This window comes from Emydura macquarii, unplaced genomic scaffold (assembly GCF_026122565.2).
Source record: "Emydura macquarii macquarii isolate MOO-44397 ecotype Brisbane River unplaced genomic scaffold, CSIRO-AGI_Emac_v2 contig_499, whole genome shotgun sequence".
Lineage (NCBI taxonomy): Eukaryota > Metazoa > Chordata > Testudines > Chelidae > Emydura > Emydura macquarii.
In genome coordinates, this window is record NW_027130636.1 from 3,978,610 (window position 1) to 4,004,670 (window position 26,061).

The 26,061-nt window shown below is 42.2% G+C and overlaps 1 protein-coding gene across 4 annotated transcripts in view; it reads right to left on the bottom strand.

Moving 5' to 3' along the window:
* The window catches only part of VPS8 (VPS8 subunit of CORVET complex), a 223,567-nt gene that overhangs the window by 61,160 nt on the left and 136,346 nt on the right, over positions 1-26,061 (bottom strand). For all 4 annotated transcript variants that reach the window (XM_067538775.1, XM_067538776.1, XM_067538774.1 and 1 more), the window contains 7 exons: positions 25,148-25,232; positions 17,220-17,318; positions 15,383-15,472; positions 13,551-13,597; positions 3,406-3,547; positions 1,751-1,840; positions 216-258 (listed from right to left, as the gene is read on the bottom strand). In XM_067538775.1, the coding sequence (XP_067394876.1) occupies positions 216-258; positions 1,751-1,840; positions 3,406-3,547; positions 13,551-13,597; positions 15,383-15,472; positions 17,220-17,318; positions 25,148-25,232 (596 nt within the window). The remainder of the gene's footprint in view (positions 1-215; positions 259-1,750; positions 1,841-3,405; positions 3,548-13,550; positions 13,598-15,382; positions 15,473-17,219; positions 17,319-25,147; positions 25,233-26,061) is intronic.

Sequence of the window (26,061 nt, forward strand, 5' to 3'; positions counted from 1 at the left end):
GCACTGAACTGTGACAATCCATTATATGCCCTTCAGTTTCAGGCTCTTGTGAATTAAAAATCTGAGCATTGCTGGATGATGAAAGTCCATTTAAATTGTTATGACAAATAAGTTAGCATTTTAACACCTAGCACTTCCATTTCAGAGAAGACACATTTAATGGAAAAACTGAAGGTAAAATAATTTAATTAAAAACAAAACCAAGAACAATTTACCTTCATCTTCATGCGTAAGCATCAGCAACTTGCTTCGCAGTTGCTAAAACAAATGAACATATATCTTAGACCATTAAAAGTCATAGGATTTCAATGTCTGGGTTTTTCAAAAGAGCACTTTGCTGCCTGAGTACAACTCTTGCAGTGCACAGACCTTTTCTCACCTATGTGGGGAACAACCTGCAAATTAAACTCTAACTAAGATAATCAAAATTAAGTCTCAAGCTGTTACAAAGACAACACTCAAAATGTAAATCAAATGTAAACCAATGCAGAGATGACTGACAGCTCTGACAGAAGCTAGCTACTGTTGTAATAACTGGGCCTACCAATTTACCCTAATTGTGAGGACAAGTGTAAGAAGTAAGTGAAAATTCATGAAAACACCACAATAACCTATAACAATAAATGTTGATGGGTAAAGGGTCAAGAGAGAGACAAAAAGACAAGACTTATCCAAACAAAAAGGCTTCCTGATATAATTCAGGAACTGTTTTCAAATTATGCTTGATAAACAAGAGAAGTGTGGGACCTGAAATCAATTAACTCAAATTGGTGCATCAGAAATAAGGCTTAACTGGTGGACAAAATAACGAGGGGCTGGGCTATTCCAGCCATCCGTCCCTTTTGGGGTCTTAAAGAGAGACCACTTGTTTGACTGAAAGATGAGATCAAAGAGAAGTGAGCTTCACCATCATGGCTGCCACCCTGCTGTCTCCTAGGATCCTGGACCTTCTTCATTCTAATTCTGAGAGGTGTCCTGACCGGACCAGGACCAGGGAGAGGGACCCAGAATACATCACCGCCTCCACCTCGACCAACTCTGGCTAAATCCCAAGCATCACCTGGAATGTGAAACTCTCCCCTCCCCCGATCTGTCTTTTTCCTTCCCCACCCTATTTCTTCTTTTCCCTACACTTCTCCCTTTTTCCTTCTGTCGAGTAAGAATCTGACTTAGTCAGCCAAAGCAGTATGTTCTACAGCCTGTGACCAGAAAAAGGCAGCTAAATGAAATGCCCTAAACCATCCTGAAGCCCCCTCTCAACTAACTTTTTCTCTTTTCCCCAAAAAGGACAGTCACTATCTAGGAGATGGTCAAGCAAGGGTGTTTTTCCTTCAAGAGACTCTTTAAAGGGAAAGGGAACCAGGGATGTTGTTAAAATGAAAGCCTTACTCAACTCTTTACATTTCAAATGCTTATACTATTTTTCTTTTTCTGTATCTTTAATAAACGGTTAAAAAGGATTCTTAATAATGTATTTGCCATGGTACGAAGCAGGCTGAAGTCTCTGTATATCAAACACTGAACCTTATAAACAACTGTTTAATGTTGGACTGTTTCAGGGTTATGTTACCATCGCTGATTCTTTCAGCCCTTTATTCCAACAAAATTAATACAACACTGCTCTCATTCACCTCAGCAGAATAACACTGAAAACTAATGATGACATTTTAGTGTCAATACAACCTATTTTGCTGCTGATCATTTTAGCAGAAGTGTCCAGCTTCTACATTAAGGACCTGTTTTACTATACCTCAAGCATTACTTGAAAGGCACCATGAACGTCTCCTTTTTTCTCCAGCAGGTAGGATGAAGCTTCATGGAGCAGGTGTTTCTGGATAATCTGGGTAAAAAAAAAAACAAGTCTGCTCTTTCTGTTCCATAGAATGGAGTGATTAGATTGGTCAGAGTGGACTTCACATTTCCTGTGCATCCATGTGCTTATTATCCTGCATATTACCCTTACGAGGCATGCCTACATTTTCATGCGTGCTGGAGAGTCTTTGTTCCTAACCAAACACTATAACCATTAAAAAGGCAACTCAGCTTAAATAGAAACAAACAAAATCAAATAATAATAATCAAATTATGGGAGAATAAGTCTCTACCAGCAGTAAAACGCCAGAGTGCTGCCTAGAGAAGTACCAGTCTCTTATGGTTTCAAAAACCTTTACCAACCACAACAATAGAGAGCTATTCCCATAACATAGTTACATATAAAAGGAAAACACACCACACACTGCCATTAGAATGCGAATGTTTGTATGTTTACATATGAAACAGACTGCAACCTGATTGTATTGGATTTAAAGACATTCCCTAAAACAAATTCTTTACACAGATCTAACCAAATGACAGGTAAAAATTCCATTCTGAAGATTTAGATGCTCTCCTCACTGAGTTGAAAATTTAATTTGGAATTCAGTAAATTAAGTTTTAAATACAGCAGCAGCTAAGTTTGTTCGCTCACAATGCAGAGTCAGCATTGTGAATAGGGTCAGGTCATGTCAGAATCAGATTTTAAAATGTTTCCCAGCTCTTTATTTCTTAACTATCTGAGAATGATACTAAAGAACTGGGCTAGTCTAATAGTGATTTTTAGAATGGAGCCTAGCTTAGAGTATAGCTCTGTTTGTCCTGTCCATGCTGACTGCCTAGACCAGGGGTCAGCAACCTGTGGCACGTGTGCCAAACATGGTACGCAAGATGATTTTCAGTGGCACACATCAAGGACAGGGAAAGGGGGCAGGACTGGGAGGGGGGAGCAGCCGCTGTGCAGCACTGCTTGGGGCCAGGAGCATACTGAGGAGGTTGAACATGCTCCCGGGCACCGGCCAGGACCTCAGAGGAGCCACCCCAACCCCTCAGCCTCCTGTCCCCTCCTTTGCCCCCATGCTGGGCGCATCGAGGGAGCCGTGGCGATCCTGGGCATGCAGGGGCCAGGCAGCCTTTGCTCCCTCCCACCGGGTGGCCCGGGTACATCTGCCCCCTCACTCCCATTCCCCACTGGCAGGGCTGCGTCGGCACAGCCGCCGGGGATGTCAGCAGGAGGCGGCTCCTCAGAGCAGGGCCCAGCTGCCCTCCCACTCACCCCCGTTGGCCAGTGCCCAGGGGCATGGCCCCCTTGGTACACCAGTGCCACCGCCACTACTGGAGGTGGGGGGCGCAAATACAAATAGTGGCCCCTGGGCGCTGGACACCCATACACCACTGGCCAAGGCACTGGGCCCACGGCACATGAGAGAGGGGTGAGGGGAAGACTTGGCACGCCCCTTCCCAAAGGTTGCCAACCCTTGGCCTAGACCATGGTAGAAAATGGTTTGATAGCAACTGCATTTCACTGAGTTTAACCATCTTTACTAAAGTCTGACTGAATGTGGGTGAGCACTCCCGATGTACATGTCTTACCTGAATGGTCTCTTCCAGTCTGTAGAACTCCAGAACCTGCAGCATCTCTAAAACCTGGTCAGGACTATAGTGACACAACAACTCAATGAACTGCTCAGTGACACAGGGAGATAGCTGTAGCATGTCCTGATTGATACCTTCCCTGGAATGAACACAGGAATTTTAATTGCTATTGTATCTTATTCAAGCAGTAGACAAGTTAGATGAAAGTAAAAGGCTGCACACAGCAGACAAAATGCAGGTTACAAACCCAGAACTAAAACCTGGGACAACAATAATATATAGATGACACACACCTCTATTTCCCCTTCACAGCATACCATAATACTAGTCATCCAGCTGGGCCAGTGCTTGGATGAGAGCTGTCCGCTGAGGTCTACAATGGCTCCCCCACAGAACAGCATCAAATTCAAGAGCTGTGTCCTTCTCAAGAAGTTCAGTGATTTGAGCCCAGTACACCTAAAAGAGCACCTTAAGCTCCCGAATGAAGACCATGGTGAATAACTCCATTTCTCAGGCACACTGAAACTGTCCCTCCCAAAGGAAAAAGCTCATTTATGCCATTATGGAGCAGCTTCCCTCAGGGCCTGATTCCAGATGTAGAACAAACTCCCACAGGAAATAAGAGCTGCCTCAAATGTCACTATTTTCTATTCCACACTTGTTCAACCTGCCTTCAGTAAACACACATACAGCACAGAAGCTATGAAAGAAAAAAAATTAGTAGTTTTCCCCTTGGTAATAAAAGAGAAAAAAAAAATCACAGGTGATAAATGTTAGCCACATCAATTATTGCACTACCAGAAGGGGCTCAGTCACTAGAGTGGTGAAGGCAGGATAAGAACATGAATGGCAGCGAAGATCTGCTCTTTCCCTTGTTACTAATTCCAGATCATTGCCCTCATAGTGAATATGTACACATGTAACGGAAATGTGAAGTGAGTGGTACAGGCAAGGAGGAGGAGGGAGTGGAAGTGGACAAGAGGACAGGAAGCCAGCCACCAGAAAGTCACTGGTGGGCATGGTAGAGCATCGCAGTGCATTCTAGAATAAGTATGCTTTGCACAGCACAGGTATAAGGACCTTATCATGTGACTACAGCTCTCCCAGTGTGGTTATCAGCAGAAATTCTATGATGTAGAAGTGGTAACTTAATTATTGGTCTGCTCTCCATGTGTACTCGTGGCATTGCAGAGCCAATATGCCTATGGAAGTCTGAGCTGGATTCTTTTCTAGCTCTCTTAGCAGAATTGTCAACCAAGTTAGGACTTCTGAAAACCTGAGACGGGACCAAGAACCTTTTTACCTTAAAGGTGAAGGGGGTTTGAAGGACTACTTGGATTTACTCCCCACCATGTCTCTGCTCAGAGAAGACAGCCCTGTCATCTGCTTGTCCTGTGCACTAAGAAGAAGTGACCTACACTTAGAGTGGTCTCAGCTCAACTGATTGGGGAGATGCAAGTCTCTGTAGACTGTGACAGAGCATCCCTTCTATGTTCTCAACTGACACATGACTGATGGTTTGTGCCTCTGAAATTTGGATCCTTTTCTCTGTGGTTTGTGATAGTGTTTTGGTGGGAACTGTTTGTGAGAAGATTGAGGACGAAAATTTCATGTTTGCCTGGGCATATAGATTCCCAGTGACCAAAATGTGGCTCTGGAGTCTTTAAGAGTGTGAAGTGACTCATCAGTCTTCTCAGCAAACAACTTAAGAGCCTCTGAAGGGGAGGGTCTTTGACAGTTGTCTGAACCTCCTTCAGGAAACCCGAAAGATGAAGCCATGAAGCTTGCCACATCACAACTGCTGTTGAGATGGAACAGGTCACAGTATCAGCCACACCAAGTGCTGTCTAGAGTGTTGAAGTTTTGGCCACTAATTGCCCCTCATTGATAATAGCTCAGAATTGTTTCCATTGTGACTCCAGTAGATGATCAATAAAGTTGTTAAATTTGGCATAGTTCATATAGTCATACTTCGCTGTCATGGCCTGGTAGTTTGCAATTCTGAATTGCACAGTAGCAGAAAAGTAGGCCTTCCCCCCAACTAAGTCAAGGTGCTTCCAATCCCTATCATAAGAGATGGATTTAGATTGATGTTTTGGTGGCCACTGGAGTTCACAGTGGCCATCACGATGGAATTAGGCAGAAGGTGGAAGAAAAGAAATTCCGTGTCCTTGGGGGGGAGAGGAGGGGGGTTTACATAGTACTTTTTATTGGCCCTTTTGCATGTTGGTGTGGTTGATGCTGGCATCTGCCATATGAGCTTAGCTGGATCCAAAAGCACCTCATTGATAGGGAGAGCTATCCTTGAGGAGGATGTATGTAAAATATCCAGCAGCATGTGGTGAGCGTCTGTTCACCTTCTTCGTATCTCTAAAGAAGGTGGCAGATATTTGTAAGGTAAGGTCTTGGAAGGGCTTAAAATTGTCTACCATAGACTGGGGGGGCATTACTGCCTCTCTTGGAGAGATAGAGAGATGTTAGTATGTGGTGTAACATCTTGTATTCCAACCTCCTATGCACCTCCAGGATCTCCTCAGGAGGTTCTGTGGCTCTAGACAAGGTGGCTGTGGGAGAATGCCTTACAGTCTTTCAGTGTGTGATTCTTGGGATGCATGATGCCTATAGGCTGCCCATGGATCCCAGTAGGTTCAATGGGGCGGTGGGAGAGGCATGGGTGGCTGAGCTCATGATTGGTCATACCATGAAGGTTGAGGCCCAGAGCAAGGGTCTGACTGGGAAGTGCTGGGCTGGGAACAAGAGGGAGCATAGTGGGAGTGATGAAAGAGAAACTTCTCCTGGTTACTGTCCGAATCACCACTGGAAAGTGGTGGAGCCAATGTGGAAACTGGAAGTGCCTGGCTCGGTGCTGGTGGTGTGTCCTTGGCTTGAGATGTGCTCGGTATTGGGGCCCCAGTAACTAGTGCCTCAGATATTGGAAGGTGCTTCGAAAATCTAAATTCCTGCGGTGCTGCAGTAATTGGTACCATCAGTAGTTACCAGCATTGAGTCGACAGTGCCGAAGGGACAGGAGACCTTGGCTGCACCGAGAGGTCCAATGATAGCTGTCTCACAATCATCAATACCGGAGATGTCCATACTGGTGCAGTCTTCCCAGAGGTGGTATGGTCTACATTCCTGTCCCTGACAGCAATGTACCAACGAATGTGGCAGGGGTCTTCTCTGACTGGTATGGGGCTCACTGTGAACGCCCAAAGCTCTCTTTTTAGAGGTTTTACACAGGAAATCCAAGAGTTTCTTCCTTGGCTCACCATCCTTGGAGGTGGAAGGCTGCGGAGATGACATGTTGCAGCACTTCAGCTATGCCCACTGTAGCTCTGTAGTGTATACTTACTACAGCAGTGGAAGGATTTTTCTGTCACTGTAGTAAATTCACCTTCTTGAGAGGCAGTAGCTAGGTCAACCCTTCTTCTACAGTAGGGTTTAGGTTTACCTAATTATGTCGTACAGGGGTGTGAAATTTTATATACTAGGCTAACATAGGTTTTAGGTGTAGACCAGACCTCACTAAACCTTCTCCTAGAGGTAATGAATGGAAAATTTCTTACTTGATAATTTCCTGTCTGCTATCGTCTCTCACAGTTCTGAAAAGTATGGGCTATTTTCCCTCCTGTCTGCAGTTTCCAGAGGTGGTTCAAAGCTGCAGTACAGCCTCGGCTGCAATGCTAGCTAAGCTCCCTTATTCTGCTTGCTGCCATAGGATTCATGCCAAAGCTGTGAAAATCTCTTAGAAAATGATTAACAATCATTTAAGTGGCAGCTAATTAACTATGTACAGTAGGCCACTGCCTACACGGTAATTGTCCATATAAAATGCTGACCCTTGGCTGTTAAGCCGTCTGGTATAGGTAGAACTATAGGAGATTCTACAAAGTTGGATTGATCAGGTACAAAGTTTTCCATTCTGCAGCTCAGCATCTTCCACAATTCGGATACACATGAGAAGCAGCAAGCAGTGAACAGGAGTAGGGAGGGACAGAAAAGGGAATGTAAGAAATAGGAAAGACATTCTTTTTTGAATTGCTCAAGTGACAAGGTTATGCATGGACCGCCTCCTGCAGCACCTTCCTGCCAAAGAAGGCCTTTGCAAAGTCAGAAAGACCACCTCATACTGTCTGATTGAGGAATACAGCATTGGCTGACACCTCAGAGGGATAATCTGATCGTTCTAATAACGGATATCTTAGATATTCTAAGCCCCTGGCACTTCAAGACAAAAGGAAATGAACAGGGAACCCAATCACTCTGTGGATTCTGTACACTTGATACGAGTCTTTAGTGCTCTTCGGACATCTACGATGTGCCACTGCTGCTCAGCTGGGAGTTGTTTGTTGTGGCCACAGGCAGAACAAACAAGTCAGAGGCTCAGGGGATGGGTGATTAGGACTTTCAACACCAGTGGAATGTGTGGATCAGTGACTTGGCTGACATGGCCAATCTGATTGCGTTGAGAAATCAGGATACCTAATTCTGCCAAGAAGCCCAAGGATCCAGAGAACAGTACACTACTCTTAGGGGTGATACCTGGTGTGCTATAGTGCAGGGCTGAAGGCCCTTATCCACACCTTCCTGAGATTCTGCCCATTCTGAATTTCATTCAGGATCTCTTGGATCTGTGCTACACTCCTATAGAATTATGTAAATGTAGGGCTGGTTTTAAATGGAATCAACCCATTACTGCAGTCAACTCCCATGAAGCCCTCAAACATCATCATAATGTAGATGTAGGTAAAATACACATGAATCGTTGTGTTCAGATGTTGCATACCAAAAGGGTCTTCTGAAGACTCAAATGCCATTCCTATAGCAGACAAGCAGGGGCCATTCTAGAACCAGAGAAACAAATGTAACAGTAGAATTGAGAACCAACTTTCCCACATTCACTCTTGCTCTCACCATCAGAGCTGAACAAAGAGGAGGATATTTTGATGGTATGAGAAATACCCCAGTCTGAGTGCGCTCATTTGCCAGTCATCCAGATAATGGAATACTTGTTCCTTTTGGTGATGAAAGAGGACAGATTCATCTCACTCCAAAGCCATTTTCAATCAAACCCTTGTAGAGATCCTATGTTCATGAATGTAAATGCACTGTCCATTTACTCTCCCAGGTGCAGGATAAAGAGTGTCTTTTTGACCTCCCATTATAGTTTCTCACAGAGACAGGACAACCCCCTGTGATTCACTCTCTGTTGCCTAGTCTCCTGTTGGCTTAACATCCACCCGTTGATTTCATATGCAAATGGAATTTCCATTGTGTTGGCTTACAATGTTTAATTTACATGTGAACAGAGGCAGACAGGTGCATATGCATCCTTTTTTTTGGCAGAAACCCGTTTGTCAACCCTGCCTTGATTCAGACTTTTAGGAACATACATAAACAACTTTATATACTGTATCTGTACATATATTTCACAACAATATTACTGATCAGCATGATCCTAGCTTCATTTAAGACCTCGCATGACCTCATTTATAGATTCATGCCACTAAAGCTGTGTGCTAGGTGTAGCCTGTAAGGAGTTACTGTAACAGAACAGCGAACCGTTTGCCAGTTGGCATTGAGACTTTCTTGAGGTCACCATGTTCTAGGCGGTAACAGATGCTTCTGTCTCTGTCCGGCCATGTGAGTATTTTGTATTGTATGCCTCACAATGGATCCCAATTTGCATACTGAACCAGAGACCAGTCAAAAGATTGTGAAAAGAGAAAATCTACAGGAAGTAACAATTAGCAGGGGCTGTCCTGTATATGATTGAAGACAAAAGGATCAGACTGGTACATCTGGGGGAACCAAGAGATGCACAGGATCCTTCACCAAGGACACAAGCTGTCAGCTTGTTTGTCTAATAAAGAAGCAGCACTGCCAACGTCAAGAGACCAAAAATCGTGAGTTGGACTCCAAAACTCATGAGGTTGGCCCAAAATCATAACATTTAAAAAAGATTATATTGTGTTTTTAGGTCAGTCTCTTGATTTTTGAATGCCCCTTGCCCATTCCCAGCATGTCTGCATTTGAGGCCTCCTGATGTTATTCAAAGACTGTGTTAAGATCGTGCCTGGTAAACAAGAAAAGTGAAGTAAACTAAAACTAGTGTGTCAAACTAGACCAGATTGGTGGACAAAATAATGAGGGGAGGGGCGATTCCTCCCATTGCTCCCTTTGTGGGTCCTTAAAGAGATTTTGAAAAAAATGGCTACTGGAATTGAGCTTCACCATTCTGGCTGCCATCCCTACCATCTCCTGGGATGCCAGACCTTCTTCACCCTAATTCTGAGAGATGTCCTGAGCAGACTGGGCCAGAGACATTGCCATCTCTACTAGCTCCAGCTGAATCCCAACCACCACCTGGGATGAAAAGAGGCTGGACTAACAGCAGCAGCAGCAGCACCAGCAGCAGCAGCACCTCTTATTCCATCTAAATTAATAGAACAGGACCTGGGTGACCATTACTCCACGAGACAGGAGAGTAACTACTTCATTAAATCTAGGTTCTAGAATGCATGTTATGGAGTTTATTTTATATGTAATCATTTCTTTCCAGTACTTTATTTTAACAAAAGCACAGAGATTCAAGTAATAAACTTTTACTTGATTTCACTACAAACATATCTAAGTGCTGTGTGTTAAGAGGAGTGATCTGAAGTGGAAATGGTAAGAGGGGTGAATCATTTCTTTGGAAGCAGAAGATCTGTTAATACTGTGAATGTTTATTGGATTGGGGCTGGACATTCCAACCTTTGGAGGGCACAGGGGTTGGAGTGTGCCTATTACTAACCTATAGAGAGACAGTGGGTGCTGCATAGGCCCAGAGGGGAGAGCTTGTGTTGCCCATGACCAGTGCAGCTGACTCTCAGTGGGCACAGACAAGGGCTCCTCACAATAAGGGCAGATGGTAGCAAGGTGCCTCGGGAAGCATCCCAGTACCAATCCTCCAGAAGTACCAGTTATGCCTTCAAGGTTCAAGAATGGGATATAGACCCTCTATTCTTTAATATAAGAAAACAGGAACAAACATCTATTCTGGAAGTGATGCTGGCACTTGTTATATGAAGCCCAACCTTGAGAGGGAGCTGATTTCTTTCCTTAAGGATCCATGAAAAGAAAAGGGAAGAACCATTGGATTTCGGCATGGTTTAGAGCTGAGTAACAGTTTCTGATGTTTGCTGGTACTCATCAATCCAAGGTGATCAACTGCATGCCAGAAAAAAGGGAATTAAAACGATGTGTCAGTTATAGAAAGTGAGTTCAAAATTGATTCCAGGGAAAAAGAGGGAGCATGCATGGAAGGCAGTTCCTCAGAGGAAGAGGACACACAGTAGGGCAATACACAGGAAAAGCATGTATCCAAAAAGGGATGTGCACAGAAAGGCTCACCACAACAGAATATCTATGGCAAGAAGAGGATGATGGAGAAGATAGAGCTCACCCCATTTGCCATGATCCTGCTTTCACTAAAGGGAAGGGGTATCACCAGCAACCTTCCCACAGATCTCTGGGCCAGAGTCTTGCTGCACACACCAACCCATGTTTAGCTGATTAATCCATTAAGATTGTCAAGCCACTATTAACACAGCATGTAAATATAGTCCAGCCCCCTGCCTCAGCAAGGAGGAGAGAAGAAGATGGAATAGATGATATCTTAAGGTCCCTTCCAGCCCTATATTTCTATGATTCTATGATACTGTTCTAAGCTTAAATATATATTTGTTCACGACTCTCAGCACTTTGTTCTGCTAAAAACATTAACAGGACTGCAGGTACATCATCCAAATACACACCAGAAATGAATGGATTTCCACTGTATTTGTTTGCAATGGAAACACTGTCTCTTCTGGGAGTGATCAGGAAATGGAAATGAAAATGTAATAAAAAGCTGTGATAAAAGAACTATAGCAATATACTCTTTACTCGATTTTCCATCATTGCTTATCAGTCATGGACACAAGGGCAGTAGGTTTTAATTTCCCATGGCAATTTCTATTAACCCCCGCATCCCTTCTTTAAAGTAAAAGTCTAGCTAAATTAAATGGGCCAGATTAATCCCTGATGTTTTCCCCCCAACTTCAATGAGACCATTGGCACCAAGAGGGATGAATCTAGTCTCATGTGCTGTCACGGAAAAATTTGTATTTGAGACATTAAACTCATTTGTTCCTCCAGGAATCTCCATTTTAATAAAACCACTGATTGAAAGAGGATATAAACATTCAGACTGATTAGAGAAAGATTTTTTTGGAAGGACCTGAATCATAGTTATTCCTTTTGACATGCTACAAAGGTTGGATATTTCAAAATTATTATTTTTAAATAAGCTGATGTAGATATCCTTTGACTATTCAGCAACCATGAAATTAAATTATAATCTTGCAGATTAAGCCTTTTGAAGTAAACAAACCAAGTCAGTTTACAAAACAGCTGTGAAAAAAGTTTCACTATTTTACAAAGTGCAAACAAATTATATTACTAAAGCTCATTTTTTAGGATGTCCCCATTACACATACGGCACTGGCAACAGAACATAGTAAGAACTTTAATGTGTTATGAATAATAAACAACTCCAATAATCTGAGGTCTCTTCAGAGAGAATTTCTTAAGAATAAGACAGGTCAGGGAATATTGTCAATAAGGTAACTGAATTCTTGGGCTTCCCCTTCCTTGCTCTGTAGGGATTGTTGCAAATATAGGTTCAGTGGGCTCATTCTTATGTTCATTCTTCTGCACACTGAGTCTCACTTATCTTTTGCTTATTGCTCATTTTGGCATGTGCAATAAATCCATTATAACTATTTATTTTATTCTGTTATTTTGGATCCCTAGCAATATTGCTGAAGCCCTGAGAGAATTAAATGAACTTTACATCATGGCTGCATATATTAATATTCAAGTGAATGCTGCAGGAATTCCTGTAGTGCAAAGAGGCAGACTCTGTGGCTTGCTCAATGCCAGTCCTGTACAGGAAGTAGAGTTATTTTGCACAATCAAATTCAAAAGCTGATATTATGCTGTTAAGAGCGATTTCCTGTTGATGGCTGAACACACCGTTTGATGTATTTGCTGATGATCAGTCTAAGTTAGGGAGTGGCCACTTCCCCCTATTTCAGTTAGGCTAAGTTGGATGAATTTGTTAGCTGGAGATTTATGCAGCCTGTTTCTGTTGACAAGTAAAATACCGAAGTCCAAGCAATCCTTTCATTGGGGCTCATTTATCACAATAATTTGATGGCGACACGGTAGTATAAACACAGCCAAATTCAAAATCCAGCTGGCAGTAACACCTGTTTATCAATATGCAAGTCAAACATCTAGAGCACACAGACACATACAGAAAATGTATGAGCTGAGAATAAGCACTATAAACGATTGTGTGTTCAGCTCTGAGCACCTCAATAAAGTAACTAACTGACAAATTTGGGGGTTCTTAGAGAACAGTAGCAAAAGCTTAGACTGCTGGCAATCAGAAGAGAAAAACAGGCAAAGCAAGTTTTCTGAAATGGAATTTTGTCCCTATGTTCATTTCACCACCTTTCCCATAGAACTGCTATAGCAACTCCACAATAGAGTCACACCACGGACATATCAACAGATAGTCACTCCCCAACTGGTCCTACCCCTTTAACAAGCCAGTCTCACCAGAGTGAGGTTAGCATATAATGATCTCAATATAAAAATCCAGTTATATTGAGCAGAGATACCTTTTATCTATCAAGTGTATCCATTTTGACTGGCCCAGTCACTCCCAGACTCCTGCAGTTAGCAGAAACCTGAGGAGAATAACCTTTGTCCTCTGAAGAGAGAGGCTTTTATAGCAGCAGCTACAGCTGAGCCCAGCTAATCAATTTCTTGCCTTTCTTGGGATTTGTATTAGCTCCTTCTCTGCCTTTATGATGCAAGTGTCTTCAAATTTGTGTGTAATATGAAGAACCACAGAATCTTAAAAACTTGAGATGGAAAAGCCTTATTAGCTCATCTGGTTCATTCCCGTGTCAAGGCACAATTATACCCTATAATATTTTACACTCATACGTATATTTATGCATTTATACACATCTACAATAGTGTATCTTAACTAAGAGTTATGATTTTGAGCAATAAGTTATGAAGTATCTAATTTACTTACATACCTCGGGTCAAGGAGACTTCTCAAAAACTGGAAAAGCAAGAATGGGTCCTGAATAGGGGAAAAACAAAAAGGAATTAATATTTTAACATAATCTGGTTCAGAGTTGTCTGAAATAAAATCCACTGAAAGAAATACTATTCACTCTTATGAGACTGATGGTCATGAAGAATCTGGCCAGGGCCTCTGCCTTGAGCAAATCTCTTGGACCAGTTTCACATGACAGTTTAACTCCTCCTAGCCTACTAGTTGTTTTTAGATTCTAAAAAAGACTACATTGATAGTTACCAACAAGTACCAGCCATCCAGCCTTAGAAACCCTGCAGCTGTGCTATCAAGTGAAGCGACCTGATATTCAGAGAGCGCGCGCGACACAGAGAGATCTTTTGGTCTTAAAATGTATCATTATGATCTAGTCTGACCTTCTGACTAACACAGGCTATAGAATTTTACCCAGAGATGCCTACATCTAGCACCATAACTTGTGGCTGAACTAGAGCATCTTTGGAAAGTTATTCATCTTTAGTTAACTCAGATGATGGAGAATTTACCATGTCTTTTGGCAATGTGTTCCAATGGTTAACTACCTTCACTGTGAAAAAATGTGTATTTTATATCCAGTTTTAATTTGTCTAGCTTCAACTTCCCCCTCTTTGGATTATTCTATGTGTTTGTCTGCTAGATTAAAACAGATCCAATCAACTCTTAGCCTTCTCTTAGATAGGAGAAATAGACTGAGCCCCTTCAGTTTTTCACAATAAGACTGTTTTCAAGATTTTGAATCACTCTTGCTGCTCTTCTTGGAACCCTCTCAATTTCTAATATCGTTTTAAAAGTCAGGACACCAGCACTGAATGCAGCGTTCCGGCAATGCTCTTACCAATCAGTGGATGCACCTCACTGCCATACCACTGGCAAGAGATCTCAACTCTGGGATGATCTTTGGATAAAACAAACAGCTCTAAGAAAACAGGCCTGTAACCCACAAGTTTTAAAAGCCTCATGCAGAAGCAACTGCTGAAGCAGAGTGTCAGTCCCTTGAACACTTTTAGGAAGTCTTATAGTCAACAGCCTATGACAGTGTCCTGCCCTTCGATATTTATCCTAGTCATCAGAAATGGGAAATACCTTTTAAGTGCAGATTATTTGCTGGATCCGCCAAAATTGGCAAAGCTTGAGGTGACAAACAATGAAAAGCTGTTGAAACCATCTAATAAACTCATCAAAGACCAGGACAATCTAACCAAGAGCAGAACTATAATATTAAATATTCCCAAAAAAATGGAGATTGGTTCTGTATCTCTCCAGCAAAAAGACAGACAAGAACTGCAGGTCTATATAACATTGTCTTGAGGGACAGGAATGTTTAGCAGACACTACATTTGGGACAACTAGGAAAGCAGCTCTTTTAAGCCTTGTTTAGGCACTCTGAGCATGTCAATGGAATGTACTGATGCCAGGCACAAAAGACTGAAAATAGTGGTCCTGTGACTCCTTGCTGCATGTTTGTATGGATGAGAGCCAAGGGTTCCATTCGTAAGGATTTAGAAGAGTTTGGAAGGGATATACACCCTCCTGTTTCAGGCTACACACTGACCACAGGCAAGTGTTGGATGGAAACACTCCCAGCAACAAGTTATTTCATAAATATGCAATTCAGGGGTTTCTATACTTTCTTCTGTTGCAGCTGGTTCTGGCCACTATCAGAGACTAAATGGGCCTCTGGTCTGACCCGGTCTGAAAATGTTTATGAACATGGCCAATCCCAGAGCTGATAAATACATGATGCAATTATAAGAACATAGTTCAATCCAAAGTGTGTTTGCAAGTTTTTACCTGAATGTTTTTAATAATTCCCTCAATCTGGTCATTGAAGTGAGTAGCTATCAGGTCTGCTGCTTTACACGGGCTCAGTAGCAGCAGCTCCTGGAAACAGAGGGGAAAAAATATGCTTCCTTTAATCTTACAAACTACAGGATCATGCACTAACACTGAGCCCACTCATGCTGTACTATATCTACAAATCTAGATTAACAGCATCTGACATGTAGTAACCGTGAATAACCATCAGGTGAAGAATGCTTTTGACGATCAAGAGGTACAGAACAGGCAAAGCAGAGCACAAAATTTCCTCATACTGGTGAGGCATGTGCCTCAATCCTGAGCTGCAGGTGTCACTTCATCAGCTCCTCTGCCCTGCGTTCCATCCCTTTTGTTCTGATGAGACTGCCAGTTAGTGCCAGTTGTGGCTCCTGTTGTGCAGGAAGCAGACTAAGACCATCAACTAATTTCATAGGCCATTCATCAAGCAATCAAATGTAATAACTTTAGGTCAATTTAGGCCTAAACTGGACTGAAACCAGTGACCAAAAGGCTCTATACCATATCTGACATAAATAGGGATCCTAAAATAGAATAATTTTTTAGCAGGGCAATACACCTACAAACAAAACAGACAAGGATGGCAGTTGAAGGGAAAGAATTTCTTTTGTGAATTTATCTAACTCGTTCTGCTCTGATCAGAAGCATTTTTTCCCCACAATTACATATCCTCCTCACAGGTCATAAACAGATTAAGTTTCCACTCATATGTGTTGGTAAGAGTAAGTTATTCACTTAAAAATATGGCATCAAGGAGCCTGAAAAGAATTGAAAGAATGTAATACAGCACTATTCAGGGATTAGCACAATAGATCCATTCTAGTGGTCCACTACTAAAGCATTATAAAAGGTGTTTCTAGCAAAGCCTATTTTATAGCTACTCAGAACTCTGGCAAAAATATTCTTTTCAGATGAGGAATGGACAATTTGACTAAGTCAAAGTGATTTTTTTGCCAGGCTTCATGTAAAATGTTTAATCATTTAGAGTTACCAGAAGTCAAACAATTGGAAGTTTTGAGTTTAAGTTTAAATAACTGAAAAATGATAGTTTTCAAATGAAATTTGGTATGTCATTAATCCTTGTTGAAGATAATTGCTTAGCCTACTTTGGAGAGAGATTTTTCATCCTGCAAGATAACAATCATGAAAAATAATGTACCAAGAATGAACAGTTTTTCAGCTCTATAACTATATGGTCAATGAAATATAGTTTTGATGAAAAAAGTTAACCTGAAAACAAGTTATTTACCAGCAACTTGGCCTCCAAATGAATAAAATAATAGCCATCATCTCAGTGTTATACAAACAGCTCAGATTTTTTGTCTCAAGCATTTTTTAATTTTAAATTTTAAGAATTTGTACTGAACATTGAAAAAGAGAAAGGAGATTTGTTTACTGGTTAGAGAAGAGGACTGGGAATCAGGATTTCTGTGTGGTATTCCTGACTTTGCTACTGATGTGCTGTGGGATTTTAACTTATCCTCTCTACCTCAGTTTGCCTCGTAAAATAAGGATATCTTCCTTACAAGACACTGACTCATTGTGCATTGTTGAGGGCTTGGATGGAAGGCACAGTAGACATGCTTGATGTGTGTGAACTGAAGACAAAATGTATTGCAGCTATCAACTCACCCTTTGCAGTGCTTCAGTAAACTCCTCTTTTACAAACCTTACCAAAACCAGCTATGTCATCTACAAAGGCAATACTCTTTTGCCTATGAAGAAGCACAAGGTGGATAAGGGAGAAACTGGTTTAATTTCAGAAAAACAAGCAACTCAGTCTTTACTATACCTCAATGTGTTTCATAGCCTTCTGCCATACCGACTGCTTCTCCTCGGCACTGTACCCAGGAATGGACAGAATATTGTGGATGTAGTTGAAAACTTCTTCCTGAAAGTGATAAAATAAAAAGAAAAAGTATGTTCTGTTGCAGCAACCTGAAAATTCATCTGGGACGTACATCAGTGATGTCTTGCAAACTCGTTTATTTGGACACATTCATTTTCAGACTATCCATTAATTGTAGTTGCAACGTGGACAATTGGTTATTTATGGATTTCTTTGGTTGTTAGATATGAAGATAAACTGCTAGGGAAGTTTTAACATAATGGCCCCACTCACGGAATTAACACATGCTGTCACACAAGGAGTGCACTTCAGAAGCAGTACTAGGGTTAGCCCACCTTGGGAAGCCCCGCTTCCAATGATTACATTATTGGACCACCTCAGCTACTGGTAATAGTTATGGTTTGACCTTAAGTAGTTCCTAAAGGACCAAAGGGAAAGTATGAGGAGGTGAATTGTAGGTGAAAAGGAGAAGTGGCTGAGATTGTTGACAAAGAACAGCTTTACTTGGAACTCCTCAGTTATTAGAGTTGTCATCTTTTTCCCTTAGGAGGAGGATGGAATGTGATGACCCCTTTGCCAAGAGAACAGAAAAAAGCACTCCTTCAGAGGGAAGGTCACTGCTCACCCCTTCCCATTGCATTGCTTGCTAGCGCTCACATTCTACCCAAAATTCTCGTGTTGTCCTCAGCTGCTCACCAATTCTCCTTTCCATCTATCATGCTAGTCCTCTATTTCTTCTCCCTGTCTCTACTATCCACTTTTCTTGTCACTGCTACTTTTCTCCTTCTCCCATATAGATTTCAGCCTGCAGATCTGTAAGAGGGTGGCACTATCAGATCTAATATTCCAAAAAGAGATAAGTGGCAAGGCTCTTTTGGTGAGTCATGCTGCTGTCAAGTGAGAAAACACTGCAGAAAAATAGAGTAATTTTTACTGACCTAATGGAAGAGCACTTAATTGCAGCCAGGAAATAAGAGGGCTTGAAGTGTCTCCCTCAGGAGAGGGACTCATGGGCAGGGCCAGAGGGGAACTGCAAGGAGAAACATTGGGAGCATGCCAAACTTAGGAACAAGCCTAATTTCAGGTTTATGTTTTGTTTTAAGTTAACAGACAAACCCCAGGAAGGGAGGTGCCTTTTGGACACTAATCCAAGTCTTGAGAGATCAATTGTAGAACTAACTGCGAGGAAAAATGTAGAGAGAAAAATGTAAATGAAAAGAGAGAGTTACTCACCTTGTGCAGTAACTGAGATTCTTTGAGATGTGTCCCTCTGTAGGTGCTCCACTGCAGGTGTGTTGGCGTGTCCTCGATTGGAGATTTTGCCAGCAGTGCCCGTCCGGGTCGCACATGCGCCATCCCCATCTTGTGGCGCCGTTGGCACCCTTTTGAGAGCACGTGACCCGGGTCTCTCTGTTCCTTCTCTACCATAGAGCAATAATGTTTGACTCCCACGTAGAGGGGGAGGAGGGTGGGTAGTGGAACACCCACGGGGACACTCATCTCAAAGAACTTCAATTACTGCACAAGGCGAGTAACCCTGTCTTCTTCTTTGAGTAGTGTCCCTTTGGGTGCTCCACTCCAGGTGATTCTCGAGCAGCTCCCTCAGTTGGAGGGAACGAGCTTTGGAGTTGTTAGATTGAATGGAAGAGGAGTACTGATAGGCCGATTGCTGCATCATGTTTTGATGCCTGATCGATGGCATAGTATTTTATGAAATTGTGGCTCGAGGCCCAGGTAGCTGCTTTGCATATTTCAGTAATTGGAACGTTATGCAAGAAGGCTGTGGATGTAGCGATTGATCTGGTTAAATATGTCCTGACCCTTTGTGGTGGTGATATCCCTGACTGTGTGTAGCATGTGTGGATGCCGCTGAAAATCCACTCAGAGTCTTTGGGTGGATATGGTGTTGCCTTTGGAACGTTCTGTAATTGATACAAAAAGTTTGGGAGATTTCCTGAAAGGATTGGTTCTTTCTAGGTAAAATGTAATGGTTCGTCTGATGTCCAGCATATGGAGGGTCGCATCCTGTGCATTAGTGTACGGTTTTGGGTAAAAGGTAGGGAAATTAATGTTTTGGTTAAGGTGGAATGTTGATGTTACTTTGGGGAGGAACTTAGGATGAGATCATAGCATCACCTTATCTTTGTGAAATACTGTATATGGTGGGTGGGCCATAAGCATTCTGAGTTCACTCACACTGTGTGCCGATGTGATTGCCACTAAAAATGCTATCTTCATGGACATGTGCATTAATGAACAAGTCGCTAAAGGCTCAAATGGTGGCTCGATGATGGTACTGAGCACTAAGTTGAGATCCCAAGGTACTATGGGAGGACGTATGTCTGGGTACACATTTTGTATGCCAGTTATGAAGTGTTTGACAATTGGACATGCAAAAATTGTAGTATCATCTGTGAGATCATGGAAGGTGGTGATAGCTGCTAGGTGTACTTTAATTGAGCTAATTGCTAATCCAGATTTTTTTATTTCCAGGAGATAGTCTAATATAGTGGGGACTGATGCCCTTAGTGCATTGGCCTGCTTCTGTTGACACCATAAGGAGAATCTATGCCATTTCTGACAGTAAGTTTTTCTTGTGGCAGGTTTTCTGCTATTCAGTAAAATATTTCGTAGTGGTTCTGAACATTTGTAGTTCAGATTGTCGGAACAAGTTAGGATCCATGCTACGAGATGTAAATTCTTCAGGTGCAGATGGCGTATGGTTTCATTGTTCTGGGAGAGGAGATCGTCAACTAGTGGGAGAGCAATTGGTGCACGGATTGACATCTGAGAGAGGTAAGTGAACTATGGTTGCCTGGGCCATGCTAGTGCTATTATTATCACCTTCGCATTGTCCTTGCATATTCTGTGTATGGTTTTGGCTACCATGGGGATAGGTAGGAACGCATAGAAGAGACCAGTTGATGAGGAATGCATCCCCCATTGAATGTGTGCCTAGACCTGCTCTTGAGCAGAAGTAAAGGTATTTGTGATTCTTCGTTGTCGCAAATATATCGATCGTGGGATAACCCCACCAACGAAAGATGTTTTCCAGGACCGTGTTGTGTAATTCCCACTCGTGATTGTTGCCGAATTTTCTACTTAGGTTATCTGCAATGGTATTCTGGGTACCGGGAAAATATGCCGCTGGAATGTGGATGTTGTGGGATATGCACCAAATTCCATAGTCTCATTGCCTCTGAGCATAGGGAGTTGGATCTTGTGCCTCCTTGACAATTGATGTAAAACATACATGTGATGTTGTGTGTCGTCATCTTTATAGTTTTCCCTGCTATCAGAGGTAGGAAGTGTATACAGGCATTGCGGACAGCCCGTAACTCCAGTAGGTTTATGTGCAATTTCATTTCCTGTGGTGGCCATTTCCCTTGAACAATATGCTCTTGCAGGTGCACTCCCCATCCAATTAGTGATGCATCTGTCGTGATCATGATCGAAGATGTTTCACTTATGAATGGAGTTCCTGTTTGAAGGTTGTTGGACTGTGTCCACCATTTTAATGATTGTTTGATTTTTTTTTGGAATTGCCACCGTTTTGTATAGAGATTGTCTGTGTGGTTTGTAAACTGCCGCGAGCCACATTTGAAGTGGTTGCATATGCAATCATGCATTTTGCACTACAAAAGTGGTGGCTGCCATATGACTCCATATTTGAAGGTGTGTGTACATTCCGAGTTGTGCTGCTTTGTATTATAGATTCCAGATCCATAATGGTCTGAAATCTGGTTTTTGGTAGGAACGCCCTGGCAGTGAGGGAAACCAGGTGCGCGCCTATAAACTCCAGTTGTTGCACAGGCTGTACGGTGGATGTTTTGTTGTTTATAATAAGCCTTAGTGTGCGAAACAAGGTCCTTGTAGTGTGAACTGCATGAACAGCTTCTATATAGGTGCGTGCCTTTATTAGACAATTGTCGAGACAGGGGAATGTGGTGAAGAAGACTCTTGGAGCAGTGCAAAGGCCGAAAGGTAGCACCGTGTATTGATAGTGGTTGTTGAGCATTGTGAATCTTAGGAATTTTCTGTGCACCAGATGAATAGTAATGTGAAAATATGCATCCTGAAGGTCGAGGGCTGGAAACCAGTCCCCCTGTTCCAGCGCTGGCAATACGGTAGCCAGAGTAACCATCCTGAATTATTGTATCTTTATGAATGTGTTCAATTTTTTAAAGTCTAAAGTGGGTCTCCAACATCTAGTCTTCTTGTGGGTGAGAAAGTAATGAGAATAAAGACCTTTTCCTGTGTTGGGAGGGAACATGCTCTACGGCACCTATTTAGAGTAAGTAAATGATTGACCTCCTGTAGTAATAGTTGTTCGTGAGATGTGTCCCTGAAGAGGGACAGGGAAGGAGTTTGGGTTGTAGGTGTGGAGGTAAAAGGGATAGTGCATTCAGATTAGATAATTTCTAGTACCCATTTGTCTGATGTTATGTTCGCCCAGCGTTGGTAAGAGAGCCGTAGTCGATGTTTGAACAAGATGGACTCTGGCTGTGGAAGGTGGTGGAAGTCGTACAGACCCTCGACCACGTCCTCAAAATTGTTGCTTTGGAGAGGCAGACTGGGATGTTGATGGTTGCTGGTTAGTCTGTCGATGTGGCCTTTGTTGGGAGTGTGATTGTTCATACCGTCTGTTTTGTGAGTAATGTTGGTATCTGGAATTACACAGCTGATACCCAAAGGGTGGTCTTGTTGCAGGTGTGTGGATTCCAAGGGTGCAGAGTGTGAGCCCTGTAATCTTTCATAGTATGTGTGACCCTTCCGTGCCTAGGGCAGCCACCTGATAATGCCAAGGTCAGGGCAGGCTGTAAAAAGAGAGCAGATTCTCCCAACACTGTAGCTGAACAGGAACAAAAGACAAAATGGTTTCCCAGGCCTCTGCCTTATGTAACTCCTGGCCTTGGCCATCCTGTTTGTGGAGTTTTACAGGAACCAAAATGGAGTCCAGAGTCACATAGGCAAGTCCTGGTGACTCCTCCTGGGCCCCTTGCACCTGGGAATGCCTTAATGGGCCATTAAGCAGGCTATTGTTTTGCAGCCATCCTGTCTGGGGTGTGTCCCAGCCAGCACAATTTGAAATACAGATATCTCAAATATATCCATAACACATTAACAAACATTATCATCTTACTTGGCACATTATAGCCTTTCTAACAGTATCTGACATGGCATATCCCACATGGATTATTATGATTTTGAAATATTGATGTCAAACAGTATAACAAATGCCCCCCCTTATGCAGCCAGCATGACAGTATGCATAACTTCATCCGATTTTTCTGCAAAGAGCTTCCCTTTGTCAATCCTCAATCATTGCCTGCAGTTGTTTAGGCAGGGCTGCAGAGTGAAGTCATGATGCCCTAGGCATGATGACAGCAGTTGCCAGAGTTCTAGCCACAGTATCAACCACGTCAAGGGAAGCCTGCAATGCTGTTCTTGCGACCAACTGCCCTTCTTTGATCAATGATTGAAATTGCTGTTTTCTAATCTTCTGGTAAAAATTCAATAAATGCTGATTATTTTGGAATAATTTTTGTGATCGTAATTTCATAGTAATGTGGCGTAGTTTGCTACTCTTAACTGAAGAGTAGCTGATGTGTGGCCCTTTAAGTCCAGCCTTTTGTCATCTTTGTCATGTGGTGTTGACTTATGATGTTGCTGCTTGTTCCTCTGGTTAGCAGCTTCTATAACTAGGGAGTTAGGAGCTTGATTGGTGAAGAGGAACTCAGTATCTTTGGCAGGGATATAATACTTTTTGTCAGCCCTTTTACAAGTGGGGGAGATGGTGGCAGGCATCTGCCAGATGTTATTTGCTGGCTCTATAAGGGCATCATCCATCAGAAGGGCAATTTTGGTAGAAGCTGAGATCTGCAATATTTTAAGCAATTTGTGTTATGACCCTGCCACTTCCTGGAATGGGATCTCCAAACTGTCCACCACCCTCTTAAACAGTTCCTGGAACTGCTTAAAATCTTCTGCAGTCGTCGCGGATGGGGGAACTATGGTCTCATCAGGTGAGGAGGATGACTTGTGTGTGGTTGGAGATATTTCTTGCTTTGCACTCGCATCCTGTTTGTCAGCAGGACTAGCTGTTTCGGGTCCGGTTTGAGAGGTCTAATAGGTGATCTTTCTCTGCACTTATAGGAGGTTGACATTCTACTATGCGATGGACAGTAAGTAGACCAGGTGTCCCAGCCAGGCCAGTGCACACAATATGGTGGAGCAAACCATGGAGGTCCAAACCATGGATATGCTGGTTGTCTGTGATGTGGCTGATATCTGGATGGGTGGCCATTAGGTGATGATTGTTGGGAAGAAAATGTAGCCTGTTCATCATACTTCTCATCTCTGGAGAAGAGGATGGAAGCATGGCTTGCTTGTGAGTGAAGTGCACTGGAGAGGTGTCAGTCCCATAGAGAGGTGATAGCAGGGAAGATGTTACAAATTCCTGGCTTTTAGGTTCTTACAATGGATGCATTACTGGGCAATATGCCCTTCACTGAGGCATCTGATGCATTCTGAGTGTCCATCCAAAGCCGGCATAGCGTCCCTGCATTAGGTACAGCATTTTAAGTCGGGAAAACGCAGCATAATCTTACTTAGAGCGGTAAGTCCGAAGGGAAATTTTAAGGTAAAATAAAATAGACTACTAGTAAAACTGACTAACTTTATGGGGGGGAGGGGGAAAGACATTGAAGATTTCTAACGGGCTGTGAAGAACTGCTGGGAGCTCTGTCTTGGACTGCGAGTGATTGAGAAGGATCTGAGGGGCCTGGGGCGCTGAACAGGGCATCAACGGCGCCGTGAGACAGGGACAGTACATGCACGACCCGGATGAGCACTGCTGGTAAAATCTCCGATCAAGGACGCACCAATACACCTGGAGTGGAGCACCCATAGGGACACTACTTGAAGAAGAATTCAGAGTTTTTAAGAACATTTTACAAAATACCAATAAATACGCAATCTCATAATCATTTAAGAATGCTGCATCAGTTTAAAAAATCTTGGTTTAGTAAAGTGAAAGCAACAATGAAAAATGAAAAGATAATCTATAACGTGGAAAAAATGGGAAGTTGATAACAATGAATATAAATCAGAAGTTAAGAAACAGATGTTGTTGAAGTATTACAGATGGTCAGATTAGATGATCATAATGGCTCCTTCTGGCCTTAGAATCTATGAAAGTATAAAATGAAAAATCCATGGCCAGCTAAGTTAAGGATAATAAAAAGATTTTAAAAATGTATTAGGAACAAAAGGAATCCTAATAACGGTTTAGGTTCATAAATAAATGGAGAGTAAATTTTCAATAACGAGAGAGACGAGCCATAAACATTCAATAAATATTTTTGTTGTGTATTTGGAAATAAGATGGATTATGTACTCATATAACTACTTTCCATTCCAACCAGAACTGTATGGAGGATTTTAAATACCATCTACTGAAGTTAAAAAAAATTTAAGTCAGCAGGACTGGATAATTTACACTCAAGTTTTAAAAGAGTTGCCCAAGGAGAATCTGGCCCACTGGTGTTAGAACGCTAATGGGCAGCCACCTCACCTGGACTGGTGTAAAAGAGCCCTATTATGGATACAAGAGCAACCTTTACAGTTATTCAGGATGGGTATTGAAGACGTGCTGAAAATCAGCATAAAACTATTAACTGGTACACACAACCAGTTGACCTCATTAGTGTAGACCAGGAGTCAGTCTGTGCCTAGGACTGACAGAAGAGGTGGGGGTTCTACCAGTTCACAAGGCCGTTGACTGGAATTGTTTTACTTGCTTGGGGGAGGGAAAGAAGCTATTCTTTTCTGGGCTAAGGAAAAGTTTAGAGCATCACATATTCTCCTACCTTTCTCACTGGATCACGTAAGTAACAATCAATTATTTTGTCATAGAGATGCTCCTGTTCATACATAAACTCACAAATTTGGTAGCTGAAATAAAAAAAAAGGTTTTCCATGTTAGAAAGACTCTGCTCTTCAACGACATAAGAAATGGAGTATAGAATATCCATCTCATTCTCAGCTGTGAGGCAGCAGAACACAATTACAGGGCTCAGACACTAGGGGATAAATATGTAACTTACAAATAATAATGGCATTAGAAGCATAATTCTAATTATTAATGAACTGTCCTGTCTAAATACTCCTGGAAGAATATTTTGCTGCTGCCTTTGTGAGTGGAAGTGATGCTGCCCCTCGAAACCTGCTCACTATCTCCAATCATTTGTGATGGAACTGAATGGTTATCCTGGGCTCTTGGTCAGAAACGTAGCCATAAAACTGAGGATGCAGGGAAAACAACAGTATTACAGGGAAGCTCAGCTGCATTTTGTTTCTGCCATTACTTCAAAAATGATTTCACATCGTTCAAGTAAACTAATTACTAGTTAACAATCTGAGTTTTCCCCTCAAAAAGTGTCTTATTGAACAGAGAATAAAGAATTCTTTCAGGACTGTCTGCTGCCATTTTTCACAGATTCATAAATTTTAAATCCAGAAGAGACTATTACGAACATTTAGATTGACCTCCTTCCTAGTCAGAGAATCTCAGCCAGTAATTCCTCCATCAAGTACAGAACCTTCTGGCCCAGCTAATGCAGATCTTTTAGTAAGAGAAGTGCAATCTTGATTTAAAACTGTAAGTGATAGAAAGAATCCAACGCATTATCCCTGGGTAAATTGTTCCAATGGTTAATTACCGTCACTTAAGAATTTGTAGAGCCTCAGGTTTTTCACAAATTGGACCACCACAAAAACAAAA